Here is a 19,231-nt window from a genome sequence, read left to right as displayed (position 1 = left end):
GAAACTTTCAAAGAATCTTAATAAATACAAGACAATTCATTCATGTGTCTGATACCCGGGTAAATAAATCACGAAAGCCTGAAGCCTTGTCTTTCAGGTAAATTTAAAAGAATGCCATTGTAATTATTTCTTTATTAATACAAATAAAAGTTACCACATGAAAATATTGTTCCTAGCTATATCACTATTGGCCTCCCTCAACCCTGGCGCTTAAAGCTAAAGGTGTGCATAACTACGTATAGAAAAGAGCTTGTTCAAGACTGAACACAGGAAGGTGGTATCTGCATGCCAGTAGAGACTCCATTAACATTAGCGCACGTAGAGGTGGCCTGTCCTCCTTGTCCGCTGTACTTCAAATTGATGTCACTAAGCCCAACGTGCTCACAGGGAAATTCCTTGCTACACACGAGCTTTACAGCTACTTGTGATGCTGATGTTCCTTTCACGTTCTTAAAAGTTACGTTGCTGATCTTCACCTTTGATGAGGCTCCCTGTTTCAGGGCAAGGAAATGGAAAGGAAAATTAAAGTCCACACCATCAGTCATCTTGGGTGGTGATCTTTGTTAACCACTGCGGTGGTTACCCATGCGGATCAGATCCGGATATGGAGATGGATCCGGATAATAAGCAAATAAATACGAGGGCATGCATCATCTAGAAATTCATTATTTATTTATTCGAGTAAAGCACAAGAAAAGATTGGCCTGTGAAACAAGCTAAAAGTCACCCACCCACCTGTCCCGGGCATGAATTGTAAGGGCAATACTCTTGGTCGATGATGATGGGATTGTAGACGTTCTTCATGACTATATCTTGGAACGTGAAATTTTTGGCATAGAGTGCATTTGATCCTGCAGGCCAGGTCTTGATTCTCAAGCCATTTGTGGTGTCGCTGATGGTACAATTCCTTACTGTCAAACCACTCACGTCTTTCTCGTTTGGAGACCTCCCAAGGCTTCCGACGCTGCCAAAGTTTATATAATTCTCAAAATTTGTATAAAGGAACATGACGTGAAAGGATCATCAGAAGCAACTAATAAAGTTGAGCAAAAACTTGAGCAAGTTCATTAACTACAGCGTTCTAGTACTAGTGCTGGGAGTGCCCTTGTTCTTGAAGTTGGTTGCAAATAGCAACTACCTACCTTGTGTGTGATTTCGTCACTTTATCTGTATACTACTATCTTACAATTACCTGATGCCATGGCCTGGTCCACATAAAACATTGGAGATGGTCAGTTGGCTGCTACCAGCTCCAATGGATATGCAATCATCACCGGTGCCAATGGAAGATCTAGAGATACTGATCCCAGTGGAATCCGCAATATGGATGCCGTCAGTATTTGGGCTGTCACTTGGCGCTGATATCTTTAGATGATGGGCCTTGATGTTTTCCGAGGCAAAGATATGCATGTGAAAGGACTTGCTATCCACTGAAGATATACGCCGTATAGTTGAGTTGGTGAGAAAACTGAAGTTTAGAGACTGTTGGAACATTCACAAGAACGCACAATAAATAAATTAATCTATATCTGTTCCCTCAAATCAGAAGTACTTGTAAGTGATTCCGAGATAATAATCCCATCTTACCGTTGGTAGGAACTTGCATTTGGCAGTTTTGGGGCACTTGTTGCTTGGCCAGGCTGATGCCCCTTGACCATCGAAAGTTCCGCCTCCGGTTAAGATCAGGCCATCAATGTACTGAAAGGATATCCAACTACCTGATGGGAATTGAGAGAGATCTGTAGGAGCTATCACCTTCCCCTTCACCTCCACTATAATAGGGTGTGCACCAGGGCAAGGGCCCTTGAACTCGATTGGGCCACTGAGAAATGTGCCTTGTGGTATCACCATGTGAGGCCGCCCATTTGATGCACAAGCAGCCCTCCATGCATCTAAAAATGCCTGAAATTCATAATAAGAGAAAATTAAATACTATAGTTAATTATGTCTTCTTAACCATATATTAGTAAAGCAGATTAATGTACTGCACATTTGAAAGGAATAAAATGTTCTTGTGCCAAGCCAGTCAGTCAGTGTGTCTTAATTAGCTTGTGAACTTTTAGGTGCATATGATATGAAGAGAACATGGCAGCTTTTCCGGTGACCAACATTGGTTTTCACATTCTTAGGTGTCTCTTACCATTTGGCTATCCGACCCGTGTAATGTTGGACTCTGTTGGATATAAACATTGATCAACCAACTCATGACGTGTCAGCCATGAAATAGTTCTTTAGGTACGTAGCCATAATTTTTATATGGTTCCCGTTGATGGGTTCTCACCAATGTTGTCAGATATCGGAATCGGACCTGTATCATTCGGCCAACGATTCAGGTGAATTGGCCGATTCGGATTATCAAGTGAATCTACTGAATCAGCCATGCAAAAAAATAATTAAAAAAAAATATTACGTGTCAATCAGAACGTGATACATGTTGAAACCATTAAAATAATTATTAACAAATTAATTTTAAGCTATTTTTTAACATTTATTAAAAAATAGCAGATTCAGGTAAGTATCATATCCATTTTCTGCCCATACGATACGTATTGGCCGATTCAAGCCGATACCCACAGATACTGACAACATTGGTTCTCACGATTCATGGAGAATCTTTATTATTTGCCTTAGATAGTCCTAGAAGATGCCTGACCCGGGATACACAACGACCGAATTTAATTACAATTTAATTAGCATCCTTTTGCTAGTAGCTCTATAACGATATATTCATGCTAATTAATAACATAGGCTCATATATTCAGCTTGGACATTGTTATTTCCTGAGCTCATCATGCTTGACAATCCAATCTTGAATAATGTAGAAAAAAAATTGTCATCCACTTTGGTTATTGTGAAATTTAATTCTATTATGTATCTTTGTCACTAGGTGGGACCTGATGTGTTCCGGAGGGAAGTATTTTCAGTTCTTGATAAGGTTAGGGATGGAAAGACAAACCTCCTGATTTGGAGGCCTAATATTGTATATTACTTTTTGATCAATGAAATGTTCAGCTGGGTAAACCCCCAGCATTATTCATCAAAAAAAAAAAAAAAACTAAATCCTAACATAAATTTACAAGAGTTTTTTTTTTCTTTTCCCCTTTAACATTCCATCGAGCCTAGGAGTTCAATTCCTCTCCTTGTCAATCTATGGGCTTTGTTGAAAATCACGATGAGGCATTTAAAGTAGCTATAGCACATACCTTGCTGTCATCCGTTTGGCCATCAGCCTTTGCTCCAAACTTCTTCACATTGAAGACTAGATTTCCTGAATTAGTACGGGCAGCAAAGCCATACGTGCAAAAAGCTAGCACCAAGCACCAGGAAGAATAGACTCTAAAGCTCATTTCCATCTCTTCTCTATCAACACAAACACAGGCCAGCAGCCACCTGATTCTTTCTTTGCTCAATTCACCTGTTCATGGAAATTGTATCATTGTATGGGTATAAATAAGGAGTTGGAGTTGCAACTTCCTCTCTACCAACAACCCACTTTCCAAAATTCTAGCCATCCGCCACTCCTCACGCTGTCTGAAAATCATCTAAACAAATTGCTGTTTCCATTCCTCTAATCTCTTTTTTTTTTTCTTTTTAATAGTTAGTTACCAATAAATCTCAACATGTTTAATTAGTTTATTTCCAAATTAACTTCCCAATATATTTAGCTAATGATAGTAAATCACTGACTTCATATAACTGAACCACTATTTTTAAGAAAAGCACTCACCTTCTACAACATCATTCTGTTTTCTCCTTCTTTTCTAGCCATCCTGAGTTGAGTGCACATGTTCGCTGACATCTCTCTCCTACCCTTTTTACTATTGGAAGCAAGGCAGCTATCTGGCAGGTGTCTTGAAAGAGCTGAGCTACTAATGTGTGAAGGAAGAGTTCAGCTTTTCAGGAGCCAAGTTGTGGGTACTGACTGGGATATGCAGAACCAAAGGAGGCCCCAAACAACAAGTTTGATCAAGCTCGTTAAGCTAGATTAGGCTTGGCAAATTGAGCTATGATTATATATATCAACTTTACTAACATTTAACTGATTGAAATAAACAATACATTAAACAATGGCAATTTTGAAAATGCATAAGCAAATTTTAAGGATTGAATATATTTTTTGAATAAAAATGTGGGTTTTCAAAATAGTGGTAGAGTATGTTTTTTCTTTCAAGGAAAAGCAGTTAAATGATTTTTAAAATGTAAAACTAACGATATTTTTTAGCTCAATTTAAAAAGTAAAAGTGACTTTTTTTACAATATTAATTAAGTTTATATTATGAAAAATGCTATTATTTTTTATTGTGTTAGAATCATCTCAATTAGCAGCTCTTTAAGATCCTTAAAAAATCATAGTTGCCGACAATTTTTGCTTTATCATTACATATTTCCTAAAGACCATGCTTTGAATTGAATTGTTTAAATGAAAAAAAATGAATATTTTATAATCAAATATTTTCTACTGAATAAACTACGATAAACACATTTGTTAGATCTTGCAAAGGAAAAAACACCTGCAACTATGATGTTTAATGGGTCTTAGTAACCTAACATTTTAGTGGTCATACGATCCCTAATCTCTTATACATAATGTTATATTATACAACAAATATTATGATACATGAACTTACCCAACCCTCTCTTTAACCGTCCTTAGCTTGCCCTCTCTATTTCTTTCAATATCTTTCCATCTCTTCAACCATTTCTGCTACCAATAGAGTTTATATCCTCTCACTTTTTGAACCCCATACCATGCATGAGATGATCCAGATCTGCCTCTCATGCTAACTATGATCAAGAAAAGACCATTCTTTCTGTTGAGAACCGAATAGGTCAAATCTCTAGCTATATGTTATAAATTTACCACAAAAAAGGTTGTACTTCATTCTCCTATGCGTTTTGGCCAACGAGGCTACTATTAAAGTCGATGAAGATTGGATAAACCATCTTCTTATATTGATCAGTTGGAACGAATAGCTTCAGGCTATTGCTGAGATCATTCTAATTTCAAAAGGCCTCGTAAGTAAATTCTGAACCACAAAGACCCCGTTCGGATGACACCAATATCGGGCTAAACACCTGGTTTCTAAAGTAAAACCAGGTTTTGGATGTGTTTGGGTGACACTCGAAACCTGTTTTCACAAAACTAGGTTTTGGGTTGAACCTGTGTAAAACCTAGTTTCGAAAAATTCTGGATTCGGTAGATTTTTCCTACAGTAACTGGTTTATGCCCCCCCCACTCCCCTCTTCTCGCACACCCTCACATCCCTCACCCCTTCCACCATTATGCCACCGATCTTCCACTTTCTTGGTGATATACACCATTGTCTTGAGACATCCATCACTAATGTTGCCTCCATCATCGCCTTGTCACCGACATTGTGTGAAATTCCACTAGAGGGGGGGTGAATAGTGAAATTCGTTGCAAGTTGATATAATAAAAAATAAAGCAATAAGGCACAACACAATAAACACAGGATTTATACTGGTTCGGTCAAAACCCTGACCTACAGCCAATCCCCAAGCAAACCACTTGAGCTTTCCACTATAACATCCGAGTCACCGGATAAATAGTACAACACCATATTCCTTAGAGGCCTTCTTCTCTCAACAGAGAAGGGGCACACCCTCTTCCACAAAGGTCTTCTTCTCTCAACAGAGAAGGACAACACCCTCTTACACAGAGGTCTTCTTCTCTCAACAGAGAAGGGCAACACCCTCTTTCTCAGAGGTCTACTTCTTTCAATAAAGAAGGAATACAGTGAATAACAGAAAGTTACAATACTTCCTATAGAACATTCAGGATGATATGAATGCACGAATGGAGGATTCTCAGAATGTTCTGTTTGTCACTCAGAAGATACTCTTTGTCAAAGAGTTATTTTTGACTTTTTCTCTTTCTTTTCTCTTTCTTTTTCTAGGCTCTCTTTAAAATATCGAATAGGTATTTTTCTCGTTGTAAGCTCACTTGTCTATTCCATTCCCTTCTGTTTTGAATAGTTCATTTGAGTGTGTTTTTATAGCTTAAAAAAATAGTCGTTGGCTTTTTGAAATCGTAGCCTTTTTGAGATGTGAAATGTCATGTCATTTCAAAAAACATCTTTAGAGAAATTCAAGAAAGTCTTCTTTCCATAAAAGTAAAATATAGGGTACACTAGTCGTTGTAATATTTTAGGTAATATATATTTTATGTAAAAAGTCTATTTCTTACAATAGTACATTGAACGTTGGATTGTAGGCTGTCATGTAGTTTTGTCTTTATCCTAATTAATGATTTGTGGTACATAAGTACTTCTTTACTTTAAATGAGTGTAAGTACAATAAATGCTTTGAGATATTTATTTGTACATAGTCATGTCAAGAGTTTTCTTTATGTTGTGTTTTTCAAAGTCTACAGAGAGAATGAAGACTACAAGTAAGTCGACATTCTTGAGAAGGATATTTAACAAGGATTTCTTACAGAAGGTATTTAATGCTATACAAAGAGAATGATGACTTCAAGTAAGTCGACATTCTATGGGTTTATAAAAAGGTAACTAGAGTCTTTTCAAAACCAATATTATATTTGTTTTCTTTGTGTAGCCGATTTCATGTTTTGTCTTTTTCCTACATTTGAAATCATTTCTTTAAAGAAGGTAACTGGAATCTTTTCAAAACATATTATATTTGTTTTCTTTGTGTAGCCGATTTCATGTTTTGTCTTTTTCCTATATTTGAAATCATTTCTTTAAAGAAGGTAACTAGAGTCTTTTCAAAACATATTATATTTGTTTTCTTTGTGTAGCCGATTTCATGTTTTGTCTTTTTCCTACTTTTAAAATCATTACTTTTCAAGTTGTCTTGTATATGATATAAGGTACAATTATTATATTTTGAAATCATGTCAAAATACCTTTTTCATAAAGGGTTGTAAGAAGGTACAATTATTTATTTTCAAAAAGGAACTTTTTGAAACACTTTTATGAAATAGCTTTTATGAGTGAGTATGTAATATGCAATATGCATGCTTCTGAAGGTTCTGTTACAAATGACTCTAAAGAAGAAAAAATCTTCAACTTGTGGAAGCCGATCTCTTTAGATGGTCTTTAGGAGTGCATGGCTCAACAAGCTTTTTCTTCAAGGAGTATGATTGCACCATAGTTGTACTTGAACAAGAGGTCTCCATCCTTTTTGAGTGAGATATCCTTGCATCAAATACTCGTTAGATATATGGCAAAGCATATCCAGTCATTATATAACATTTTTCAAGAAGACATATTATCATATCATATGAAATCAAATAAGATAGTGTATCATATTATGTGACATCAAAACAGAGTTTCTCAACATTGTGGTCATCGCCAGTACCAGTGATAGTATCAGTAACATCCCTCTCTCTCTCTCACACACACACACTGTTTGGTTCACCAAGCCCTCAATCAGATCATGATTAAAGATAAGTACCTGATTCTGATAATCGATGAGTTGTTGTATGAATTGCATGGGGTGCATTACTTCTCGAAGCTGGATCTCTGATCCGGCTACCACTAGATCTGCATGGCCCAAATGATGTGCATAAGACCTCATTCTGGAGTCACAACAGTTACTACGAGTTTTTGGTAATGCCTTTTGGTTTCACCAATGCACCAGCAACCTTCTAGGGTATGATGAATGATGTTTTTTGGCTCTACCTATGGGCAGTTCATTCTGGTCTTCTTCAACAACATCCTGATCTACAATCACCCTTGAGAAGAACATATGATCCACCTGTATTCATTGAGTCCGGATCGAGATCCAGAGGATAGTTTTAACCATAAACATATATGTGCTCCCCTTAAAGGGTGCAAACATTATGTTGGAGATGCAGTGGTTGTAGTCTTTGGGGTCTATCAAGTGGAACTTTAAGGACATGACCAAGAAGTTTGAGTACAAAGAACAACTTATAGAGATCCATGTGCATTATGATATGTTCAAGTCTAAACAACTTGCCAAGGTTGTACGAGAGGGTGTGTCCCATGTGTATGTGATGATGGAAGTTTATGGGATAGCCACGATCCCTGAGCCAACTTGAGGGGACTTTATAACCTTGCTCCAGGAATTTGGCACTATGTTTGAGGAGCTGAAGGGTCTTCCTCCCTTATGGTCATATGATCACACTATTTTTATCATGCCGAGAGCCAAACCAGATGACGTCCGGCCACATCAATATGCACACGTCCAAAAGCTAGAGATCGAGAGTACAGTGAGGGACATACTCAAAGGCAGAATCATTTAGGCCAACAAGAGTTTGTACTCTTCTTCGATTTTAATGGTGAATAAAATATATTGGTAGTTCTACATCGATTACAGGGCCCTTAATTAGATTATGATTAAGGATAAGTAACCAATCCTTGTGATTCATGAGTTGTTGGACAAGTTGCACATGGCACACTATTTTTCAAAGATAGATCTCAGGTATGGCTATCATCATATACAGATGGCTTCAGAGAACGTCCAGAAGATGGCGCTCTTGACCCACAACATGCATTATGAGTTCTTGGTAATTTCCTTTAGCCTCACAAAAACTCCAGCCATATTGTAGGGTCTCATGAATGACATCTTCCAACCCTATTTTTTCTAGTTCATATTGGTTTTCCTCGATGATATCCTAATCTACAGTCCTACGTGGGAAGACCACTTGCATCACTTGTGGATTACCCTAGACACCCTCATTGAGTACCACTTGTGTGCTCGGTGCTTCAAGTGCAGTTTTGGGCAGACTCGTGTCTAATACTTAAGATACATCACTTTGGGTCAAGGGGTGGAGGTTGACCATGAGATGATCGGCTGCTTACTGTTGAACCTGAAAGAACTGGCCTTCGAGGGAACGTGTCGCAGGAACCACGACTGCAGGGCGTAAGTGCACCCTTCTACCAAAATGGTCTCTCCGAGGGCAAATCGAGCCAAGCCTCTGTAAGGAAGGCTAATGCGGACATGGAAACTGAAAGCTGATGGGTCTGCTTGCTTCCCCATCTTCGAAAGAGCTGGACAACTCTGATATCTATGAAATTCTGACCATCTTGGAAGAAAGCTAAACCCACTGTGCACATGATCATGGCATGCTGAATTCTGTCTCTCGCTGCTCGAGATAGAGTGCCAACCTCTTTGTAGGCTCCGTACTTTTGATATAGTTCGAATAGGTCGATGAACTGATTTCCACCAATCTCAGTGAGAGGCCAGGATCAGCTCCCCGTTGCTCTTGCTAAGGCTTCTCGAACATCCACCCCTTTCATGTTGATCAAAAATTGCTGCTCGACAGGATCATCTGGCTGACCAGCTGGTTCGGGCAATCCCATAATATCATTGAACTCATCCATCAACAGAATCATCTCTCCCCAAGGAAACCAGAATGTGCAGGTACGTGGATTCCACCGTTCTGCCATGGCCTGAATCAAAGCTCCATTGATGGTTCGCTTGCCTACTGCTGATGCTATCTCCAACCCACAGTCATCCAAGTGGTCTGGGAACATACGTGAGAAGGTGGCGAACCAAGAATAATACCACCGAGGGAAGAAAGGTCGAGACTGAATGACCCGTAGATCCGGGGGTCCATCCTGAATCTGATAGAAGACATGATCTCGGGGAAAGATAGCATCGAGGGAATTTGACGCCATTTGAAATGATACTGGGGTAAAGAAAAATAAGGAGAGTTAGATAGAATGCAGAACTTACGGATAGACTCTTGAAGAATCAAATCCTGAAATATTTTTGAAAAGGTTGATGAATTTTTTAAAGGAATTTTCCAGAGGTTTTGAAGAAAATTTGATCTAAAAGAGAAAAGAAATGTAGATAGATAGAAATATACACCTGGGGTTTTTGAAAATAAGGGTAAATTTTGAATAATACACCCAGGGTTTTCGAAAAAGGGTTTGATACACATATATGAGAGAATAAGAGAATTATCATACAACTAAAGCTGCACAAATAAGGATGCGCATACAGCACTCCCTAAAGGCTGACTCTAAATGCAATAGTTGAAATGGCTTGTAGGACCTTAATCCTAACTCTAAGATTTATGTCATCTGATTCCAATCAAGGTACGCCGATATACCCAAGCCGAAGCTCGAAGTACGTGGCATATAAGATATCTCTTCGGTTCTAAGGTAAAGGTTTCCCAACATCCTTGAGCACCTACCGATATACCTCGGACTATGGCCCTTAGGTACGTGGTAGGGGGGCGCGAACCCAAATAAGTGGTCCAGTTGTGAGGCTCTCTGCCGAACTATGGTTCAGTGAGACAACCCAGCAACGTGAAGACCGAGACAATATAGATAGGGAGGTTTTCAAAATATGCTCAACATGCAAGAAATCAGATGGCTCTAATGCAAGTCCTAAAAATGAAAAGAAGCATACACTTGCATACATTGTTTTGGCATTCAATCCCTAGAATTGAGGAGGGTTGTATTTCAGACCTGAGCCTAATGTGAGCATAGAACAATCTCTTCAATATGGTCCTACCAAACCATACTTAGAACCTATATGCAATGATGTCAGCTTAGGACAAAATCTAGGCCCCTAAGGTTTGCATGGAAATGAAGCTGACATCTGAAGAATAAAGACTTAGATAATATCAAAAGCAAAAGAAAAAGGCATAGATTTAACCGGACGAAGACGAGTCCCATCACGGTCGCCAAAACTGTGATCATCGCAAAATTTTTCCTCTCATAATATTCTCTCTCTTCCTTCTCTTTTCCTTTCTAACGTCTTATTTTCCTCCTTTTTGAAGGGAGAAAGATAAAAGACAGAAAGAAAGAGAGAAGAGAAAAGAAGAGAAAAGAAGAGAAAAGAAGGAGAGGAACTCTTTTGCGGGTCTCACTTGACCTTAATTTATAAATTTTTTGAAATAACTCGCCTTCATTTTTGAAATATTTGCGGGAAAACAGGGAGACGAGATCCGCTCGTCGGTACGAGGTTCGACCGTTCCTGGCGCCTTTACCAGGGGTAATCGAACCAAGGGTCGAATTTACGCCTTTTGTTTTGCTAAGAAATTATCTAAGAAATTATTCTAAGTCTAAATGCACAAAGAATCATGCTTGTGCGAATGCAAATATGTATGCTCTTATTGAAAATGTTTTGAAGAATTTCCAAGTGAATCTGATAAAGTGAAGAAATGTTTTCTAACTTAGAACTTAAGATTAAAGTTCTAAGTTTTTAGAATAATCAAGAGCTTGGGAAAATAAATCTGGATTTTGGAAAATGATTTTGAAGTTTTGAGATAAAAAGAGAAGAAAGGAATTTTCAAAGTCATAAATGGACTTTGAATCAGAATAGAACTGAAAAATGGAATTGAATCAGAAGGAAATATGGAATTGGGAAATCTGAATAAAGTTGAGAAATGGAATTGATTTAAAAGTTGGAATTTCAAGATGAAATCCGAATCCAAGATCTGGATTCTGAATAGAGTTCAAAGTTGAATTTTGAATTTAGGATCTAAAATGGGAACTTGATCTGGAATGAAATGGAATTGGTTTTAAGGATTGGAATTTTAAAATGGAATTTTGGAATCTGGAATGGAATTGGATTCAAGATTTGGAATCCAAGATAATATTTGGATCTAAAATCTGAGATTCAAGATAGGGTTGGACTCTGGATCCTAAGATGGAATTGGATCTGAAATCTAAGATCTGATGTCGAATTGGGTTCTGAATCCTAAGATGGATTTGGATCTGAAGTCTTAGATCCAAAATAGAATTGGTTCTGGATCCTAAAATGGATTTGGATCTAAAGTCTGAGATCCAAAGTAGAATGGGGATCTAGATCCTAAGTGGGATTTGGATCTGTAATCTGACATCCAAAGGGGAATGAGGATCTGGGTCCTAAATGGAATTTCGATCTCTAATTGGAGATCCAAAGTGGAATGAGGATCTAGATCCTAAATGGAATTTGGATCTGTAATTTGGAGATCCAGAGTGGAATGAGGATCTGGATCCTAAATGGAATTTGGATCTGTAATTTGAAGATCCAGAGTGGAATATGGATCTGGATCCAAAATGAAATTTGGATCTGTAATCTGAGATCCAAAAGGGGAATTGAGTTTATACTTGGAAATCTGGATCCAAGTTGAGACTAGGATTTAACTTTGGATTCGGATTATGAAGAGTCCAAATAGGATCTTTAAAGATGGATCTAGGTTTTAGAAACCCAAATTTTAAACTTGAGATTCAAATCCAAACCTTGAGTGAAGATAATGGGATGAACTTGATTTTTGAAATCAGAAGATAACTTCAAAGTTAAATTGAACTTTGAATTTGAATTTTGATTTGAGTTGGAAATTTGAAGTTTTGAATATAAAATGATTTTGGAATTTTAAAGTCAAATTGGACTCTAAAATTGAGTTTTTGAATATTGAAATGAAATAGAATTGGATTTGAATAAGATTTGATCTGAGAAAAGGAAGAAGAAGAATCACTTGGAATTTCGAAAAGGAAATTTTGAAAATATGATGCAGTTCTATCCTAAATGATGAATGAATTCAAAGAGTTTGAAATTGGATTTTGAAAAGCTATTCTATTCTTTAAATGAATTAAGAATGAGATTGAAGATATAATATATCCCTGACTATGGTCATTGGATATATTATATAATAATCATATTTAAATTCAAGTGAAGAATAAAATATATTTTTGGTGCTTTTATAGAATTTAAATTGAAATTAACTCTCAATATACCCTGACTACGGCCATTGGTATATATTTTGAGTTAATTTTAAGTTAAATTCTGATAAAAGAAGAAAATATTTAAGAAAAATATGATGAATTTTGAAAATGGATCCAGTGTGGATCCATTGTTATTTTATAAAAGATAAAAATGCTAAGTTTTGTCCACACCCTGACTATGGCCATTGATGTGGATCATCAACTTAGTATTTATTATCTCTTATGAAATGGTGCATGTGCCATTCGTGTTTCACCATTGTGAGAATTTTGAAAAAAAGAAAAAAAATGCATGAAATAAGCAATTCATGGCATTTTTACAATGCTCATTCATTCTACCTAAAGCAGGAAAATGTAAACTTTCATTCAAATCTGGCTATTACAACATGTACAATCAAATTTATAATCCAAATAATGATATCTTCCACATATTTCCTGCAAAAAACCGATTTAGTAAGATACAAGTATATATAAAAAAATGTTATATTACAAATGTAAGCACATATATAACATCCTTAAACTATTTAGAGAGATGACAAGCTATAATGTGCATGAATTTACCATGTAAGAAAGTGATATATAATATCATGAACGAAATGTGAAACCGGATGAGCTCATTTAAGATATCATGCTTTATACAGGGAAATAGTTGGGCAATGAAGGTTGGTTCATCTGTGAATCGGCTCCCGGTTATGGGAGATGACGATGGTTTGTAGCGGTGAGGACAACAAAGGTTTGCTGGAACTGTAATGCACAGCTAGCAAGTGAGCGTTATTTTGCTACAGTGGGTGCTCATTGTGAGTTGCAGTAAAGCAATAGATGGAAATGCAAAATCAAACAAGGATTGTGCAGTGAATGCTGTAAAAAGGTGTATGAAATGGGTATGACATATCAGGAAATGAATGAGGTTGTAACATGTAATGGAGAGAAAAATAACAAAGTGAATGCAGTGAGGGATGAACATGCAGTAAGTGCAGGAAATATGCAGTGAACAGTGGTTTTAAGTGAGTGGTAAGTGAATGTGAATGGCTGTGAAAGTGCTGGAGTACTGTTACTGTGAAGACAAGAGGTACAGTAAATGGAGGATGGTAAGGGATGGTTATGTTGCTGTGATGGCAACGATGTTGCTGGGGATAATAGGGGATTTGTGTAGTAGGAAATGAAAGATGGTGGTGTACTTGTAGTGAGAAGGTGAAGGAAAAAGGGGCTGGAATATCCTATGCAACAACCCTCACAATCACGCAATTCACAGAAAGGAGATAACTCGTGCTCACAGCTAGAACTTAGTGTGGATTCAGTAGGACAGGTACAAACCCATCTTGACAGATCAACACAGTCCTTGTTTTGATCTTCAGGAAATTGGAGAATATTGAAGATGTATTAAAACCTTTGACAACCAATGTTCTCCTTGAGAGGAGAATTTCTACCAACACTTACTGTTTTACCTCAAAAACCTCATGTTACGGGGTAAGCAGCCTTCTTCATGCATCTGATTCTTATTCAGGGGCTTTTTCTTCTTCTTTGTCAGAGGGGGAGCTGTTAACTAGATTATGAAGGAGCAAGGCCTGATGGCCTTTATGATGTATTAGCACATCAACTATCAATCAAGAGATAAAACTTGAGAGCAATGGTTATGGCACAAGGTTAGAAACAACAGCCTATATAAATTGGGAAGACTGGGATCTTGGATCAGACTTGTTAATAGCAGGAGCAGAAGTAACTTTGAGCAACAGAATTTCCGTCCTTCAGTCTCCTCTCAATTTTTGGCATCAGTCGAGCCCCGTCAGGGAGTATTTTGACTAATCTCCAGAATTGTTCTTATAGGATGAAACAGGGAATTAATAAAATAAAAAAAAAGTTTTGTTAACATCATATAACCAGAAACATCATAAAATATATGGGATAAAAAAATAGAGAAACATTGGAAAAGAGTAATCAATTGATACTGGGAATGCAGATGATCAAAATACTCATGTAAGGGGTATCATATACTGCTAATAGTGATACAGGGAATTATATCAGCAAAGTAGATTACCACGACAGTGCAATACATCAAGTCTAACTGGTGACCCCAATAATAAAAAAAAAATGATGACTAAATCATAGTCCAATTGGCACAGGAAATGTAATATAGAACACAATGGAAGGTAAGACTGAATGTAAACTAGAATCGTGGAAGCACGGTGATCCAACTTAAAATAGAAAAGCATGATAAAAAAAAATGCAGAGAGATAGAGACTTGGGCTCAACTTCAGAATTGGAAACCTCAAAATGCACGTATCTTCAAAGCCTGACATAGATATACATAAAACAACTTTGAACAACATTTTGCCAGATAAGACCCGACTGAAAAAGACCCCCCATCTTCAATTATAACCATATTTTACCATTTGCGCCCATGCTTTGGATGTGCTTTTTAGGAACTTGATGACAGGTGATATCGGTATGATGATATCTGTTATGTTGGTCTCATTTGCCAGAATCTCCTTTTAGAGATTATGATGTCATAAAAAACACCTTTATTGGGAGGATCAACGAACTGTAGCAGAGTTTCCTCCATCAGTAACAATATTGATCTTCAAATTGACATCGATTTTCAATTTACATATGGCAACACATCAATAATGTGAGTCAGGATGCTATGCAGATGCAAAAATGGTGCTAAATGTTGGAAGAACACCCTAGACCCGACTGAACTATGATGTGGATGGGATTGGTTCTAGTCTTGGCATGATACCACTATGACAAAAGGCTTCAGAAAAATGTTGTGCCATCGGATTTTAAACTTCTGAATTCGTCGAGATTTCAGCTTTTCGAGAAAAGAAATTTCATGAGCTGCAATTTGGGATCAGACACTGAGGAATCATTCGTCAAGCAATATCTATGATACAAGAGGGGAACAAGCAGATATCATTCTTGATGAGCGAAAAATGTAGATACAGAATGAATACCATATTACTATATCGACCTGAATATTTAACACAGATAATGCACAATATGGATGATCAAGTATCCTAAACCTACGAATTAAATGATGACGAAGGAGAGCAAAAGGAGACAACACTTCTGAATTATGAAGTGCAGCATAAAAAAGAAAGGAATGACCTCAGAGGATGAAATCACCAGGGTGAGTGACATCTTTTGATCATTGGATTTGGAGATGCAATTACTGGAATCAGCAAATCCAGGTTATCATCCCCAAAGAAAAAAAATGAAATCGACCAGATGATTAACAAGTCAAAGCGAAGGCAGACTACTTCTGATAGAAATGGAAATCGAGCTCACCATCACTATCCAGATTTACGATTGATAAGCATTCAGATTTACGACCCTGGTGATTGCCCGAAGACATTCCAGCAGAGCTTATTATTGCCCCCTTTTGAATGGGTCTCCAGACGCCAGGTGATCAGTCGATGCTCAATCGTTTGGGTTTAAGTTCAGAGGTAAATGCCATATCATGTTAGATTGATATAAACAATGTTAAATACTACAGGGGAATTACACATCAAAAAAATGTAAACAAAAGCATGGATCGAAAGGGATCGTTGACGATCCCACCATTAATTCATAACAACAAACTGTGGCCACGGATCTATAAAAATAAAATAAGAAAAATGGTTAAAACAAGTGTTGGAATTTATAAATTCCATTCGTTATCGCACGAATATGACCCGATCTTGCCGTGAGCAACATCAGGGTCACAGATGTGCTTCATTTAAAGAAGATAATACCAATGAAAGGACCCGAAGTGAAGAACTCAAAATTGCAATGGGAATCAAGGGGAGCTCTTACCTAATTACTGGAAATTTCTGCAACGAGATGCACTCTTTTCCGTCGGTTGGAGAAAAAGGCAAATCAACTGCACAGAATGAGGAATGTTCAGGAATCGATTGTTGCAGGGGCTTGATCCTTCAGTGGGAGCGTGACTCGAAAAGATGGATGCTGAGGGGGGGGGAACTTCCCGCCTGAAGATGGGTTGTATCGATGAAGAATGGATTGAAAATTTTCGTTCTGAGGAAGAAACCGATGAAGTTGCTCGATGAAGAGATGCTGATAATGGATGATTTGAAGTGAAAAACCGATCTCAATGAAAATAATGGATGATTCTCAATAGAAGACGGAGTCCTCTTTTTAAGGAGGGCGTGGAAGGCTCCCGAAGGTGGTTCGTTGAAGATGGAGGATAGAGAGAGATGGGATTTGTTGGAGATTAAAGGTGGGAAGCCCTCCTGCGAACGAAGCTTCCAGAGGAGGAAATGTGCGGGAGGATTCCGTTGTAGATTTTCTCATTTTCCAGTAAGACGACTCCTTTTAAGAATTTTTTGTAAAAATGGTTGGGGAATGAGTTTTTTGGCAAAAGGCTTAAGAATCCTTCGTTTTTCTTGTAATTTTTCCCAATTTTTTTGGTCTTTGGTTTTATTTTCAATTTTTTGTATTTTTAGAATAAAATCCTAAAGCTTGTGAGAAAACAAAGATTAAAACTAATTTTTTGTGTTTTTGCAAAATATTTACAAAAGAGAATTTTTCTGAGAATTTGAAAGCTATTTTTGAGAAAATTTCTTTAGAAAGTGAATTTATGTCTGAATTTTAAAAAAAAAATATTCGAGGTTTACAACCTCGAACTGAGAAATATAGGGCCGAGGATCCAACAGAGTGCCGAATGAGCCGCCCGAGCCTTTCAAAATCATTTTTTGGTATTTTTGTGATTTTATTTTGAAAATCGGACAACGGGGCTCAGATTTGGATTTAAAATACTGAATTCAGACCCGGAGTTGAATTTGAATATATCAATGTGGAATTTAATCCAGAGATCTGAAGAAAGACTGAAATTTAGCTTTGGTTTTCTCAGAAAATGAAACTAGGGGCAAAAAAGGTCATTTTTACAAATTTTTGAAAAATTTGGGGTGTTCACAGATGCCCCTCGTTGCTACTAAGCCGGTTGAAAGCCGAGCTTAGTGGCAAAGACAACACTCCAAATTTTGAAAATGCCCCAATCAGCAGATCTGAACTGGGTGTGAAAGAATTATTTTGAAAATATGGCTTCTCAGGCTTAAAACCTTACCCTGAATGGTTTTGGAGGGACGAAATCCTCGAAAAAGATATGATTGAGTAGAGAACGAGAAGATTGTGATGGGACTTTGGGTGAAAATTCTGAAATGGTGGGAAATGAGAATTTTGATCAGGTCTCATGGGTGAGACGAGATACTTTTTTTTTTTTGGAATGATTCAGGTTTAGCCCTTAACCTGGATGGGACGAAGATATACCAAAAGTGTATTTGAATGAGGAAAGGAATACATGAGGACCTTGATGGGACATTTTTGGAGAATGCCTCGTGAAATGAAGCTCAAGTAGGATCCTATCCTGGATGGATATACAAAGCATGGATTCCTCAATGGGAAGAGCCATGATGGGACTGGGAGAAATCATCTTGTTAAAACGAGGAATCTCATTGGAATGTGACTCAGGTTTAACCCAAACCTGCAAGGAAGATACCTCGCGAAGCGAGGTTCCGGGTTAACTCTTAACCTGGATGGGAAATCTACCATACGGATTTCTCAAATGGAGAAACCATAATGGGACCTTTGGAACTTGGATGAACAAATCCGAAAGGGGTTTTTTTTTTTTTTGCGAAAGGAGGAAATACGGGGTCCCTAAAGCTTTTGAAAAGGGAGAAAAAATTTGGCGTCTCATTGCTGAGACTGAAATAGTTTTTTGAAATCAATGACCTCTCACAGAAAATTCAGGTTTTTGACCCTTAACCTGAGTGGGAACACCATACGGAATCCTTGATTGAAGAAACTGCGATGGGACAGAAAGAGATACTTCAACTGAATGAGGCAACTCTTCTGGAAGATATAAACAACGCTAGGTTGCATCAAAATAGATTTTGAATGTTTATTTCATTCTTGAAATGGCTAGAAAAATTTTGCCAATGAGATAAAATTGTAGCTGATTCAAATGCTTGGAAATGTGCACGTATGTGCAAAAGATATTCCCTCTTTTACCTAGAGTATTTTCCCCAAATGAGGTTAACTCCTCAGTTCTAAGAGTCAGATTCAAATTTTTAGCACTGATGATTTTCTTCAAGGAAGCTATCCATTTCCCTGATATGAGAATAGAAGAAATATTCTTAATTTCATAAAAGCAAGTAATAAAAAGATATTGATAAAAGAATTTTGCATGAGAAAAGATGACTTCTGGCAACTTTGGCAGTTTGATATCTGGATGTTTTCCCACAATGATCTTTTTGCACTCTTTTTGAGTCATTAGGCTTTCTCAGGTTTTCTCATCATCCTTCATTTGGATGTCCTGACTTTTTTCTATTTTTTTTTTCAGGGAAGGGTACGTCACAAACTCCTTCATCTTGGAGATGTTCTGATCCTTCTTTTATCTCAAGGATTCTATTGATGACATTGGCTCAAAAGGTCTTTAGATGATAGCATAAATCAAAATATCTTTTAGGGTTTGTCGGTAGGTTCATCCCACTCGCCTTCATCTCGACGGTGATCTGAACTTTCCCCGGAAGGATCCATCACAAACTCCGTCATCTTGGAGATGTTTCGAA

The 19,231-nt window shown here is 37.4% G+C and overlaps 1 protein-coding gene across 1 annotated transcript; it reads right to left on the bottom strand.

Annotated features, from left to right (window-relative positions):
- Window positions 1–254: 254 nt before the first annotated feature.
- Window positions 255–3,353, bottom strand: LOC149812989 (exopolygalacturonase-like). Its single transcript, XM_089991039.1, has 5 exons — window positions 3,204–3,353; window positions 1,588–1,902; window positions 1,193–1,482; window positions 732–964; window positions 255–487 (listed from the first exon to the last, which is right to left on the bottom strand). The coding sequence occupies exons 1-5, from the start codon at window positions 3,351–3,353 to the stop codon at window positions 255–257; spliced, it is 1,221 nt and encodes a 406-aa protein (XP_089847165.1).
- Between the last annotated feature and the right edge of the window lie 15,878 nt (window positions 3,354–19,231).

This window comes from Nuphar pumila, chromosome 16 (genome assembly GCF_984573655.1).
Source record: "Nuphar pumila chromosome 16, dmNupPumi1.hap1.1, whole genome shotgun sequence".
NCBI lineage: Eukaryota > Viridiplantae > Streptophyta > Magnoliopsida > Nymphaeales > Nymphaeaceae > Nuphar > Nuphar pumila.
This window is presented reverse-complemented; position numbering and strand designations above follow the sequence as displayed.

Coding starts and splice junctions, on each gene's coding strand:
- LOC149812989 (XM_089991039.1), bottom strand. CDS start 3,353: ATGGAAATGAGCTTTAGAGTCTATTCTTCCTGGTGCTTGGTGCTAGCT. Junction 1,903..3,203: donor GCCAAACGGATGACAGCAAG/GTATGTGCTATA, acceptor TATGAATTTCAG/GCATTTTTAGATGCATGGAG. Junction 965..1,192: donor GGACCAGGCCATGGCATCAG/GTAATTGTAAGA, acceptor AAACTTTGGCAG/CGTCGGAAGCCTTGGGAGGT.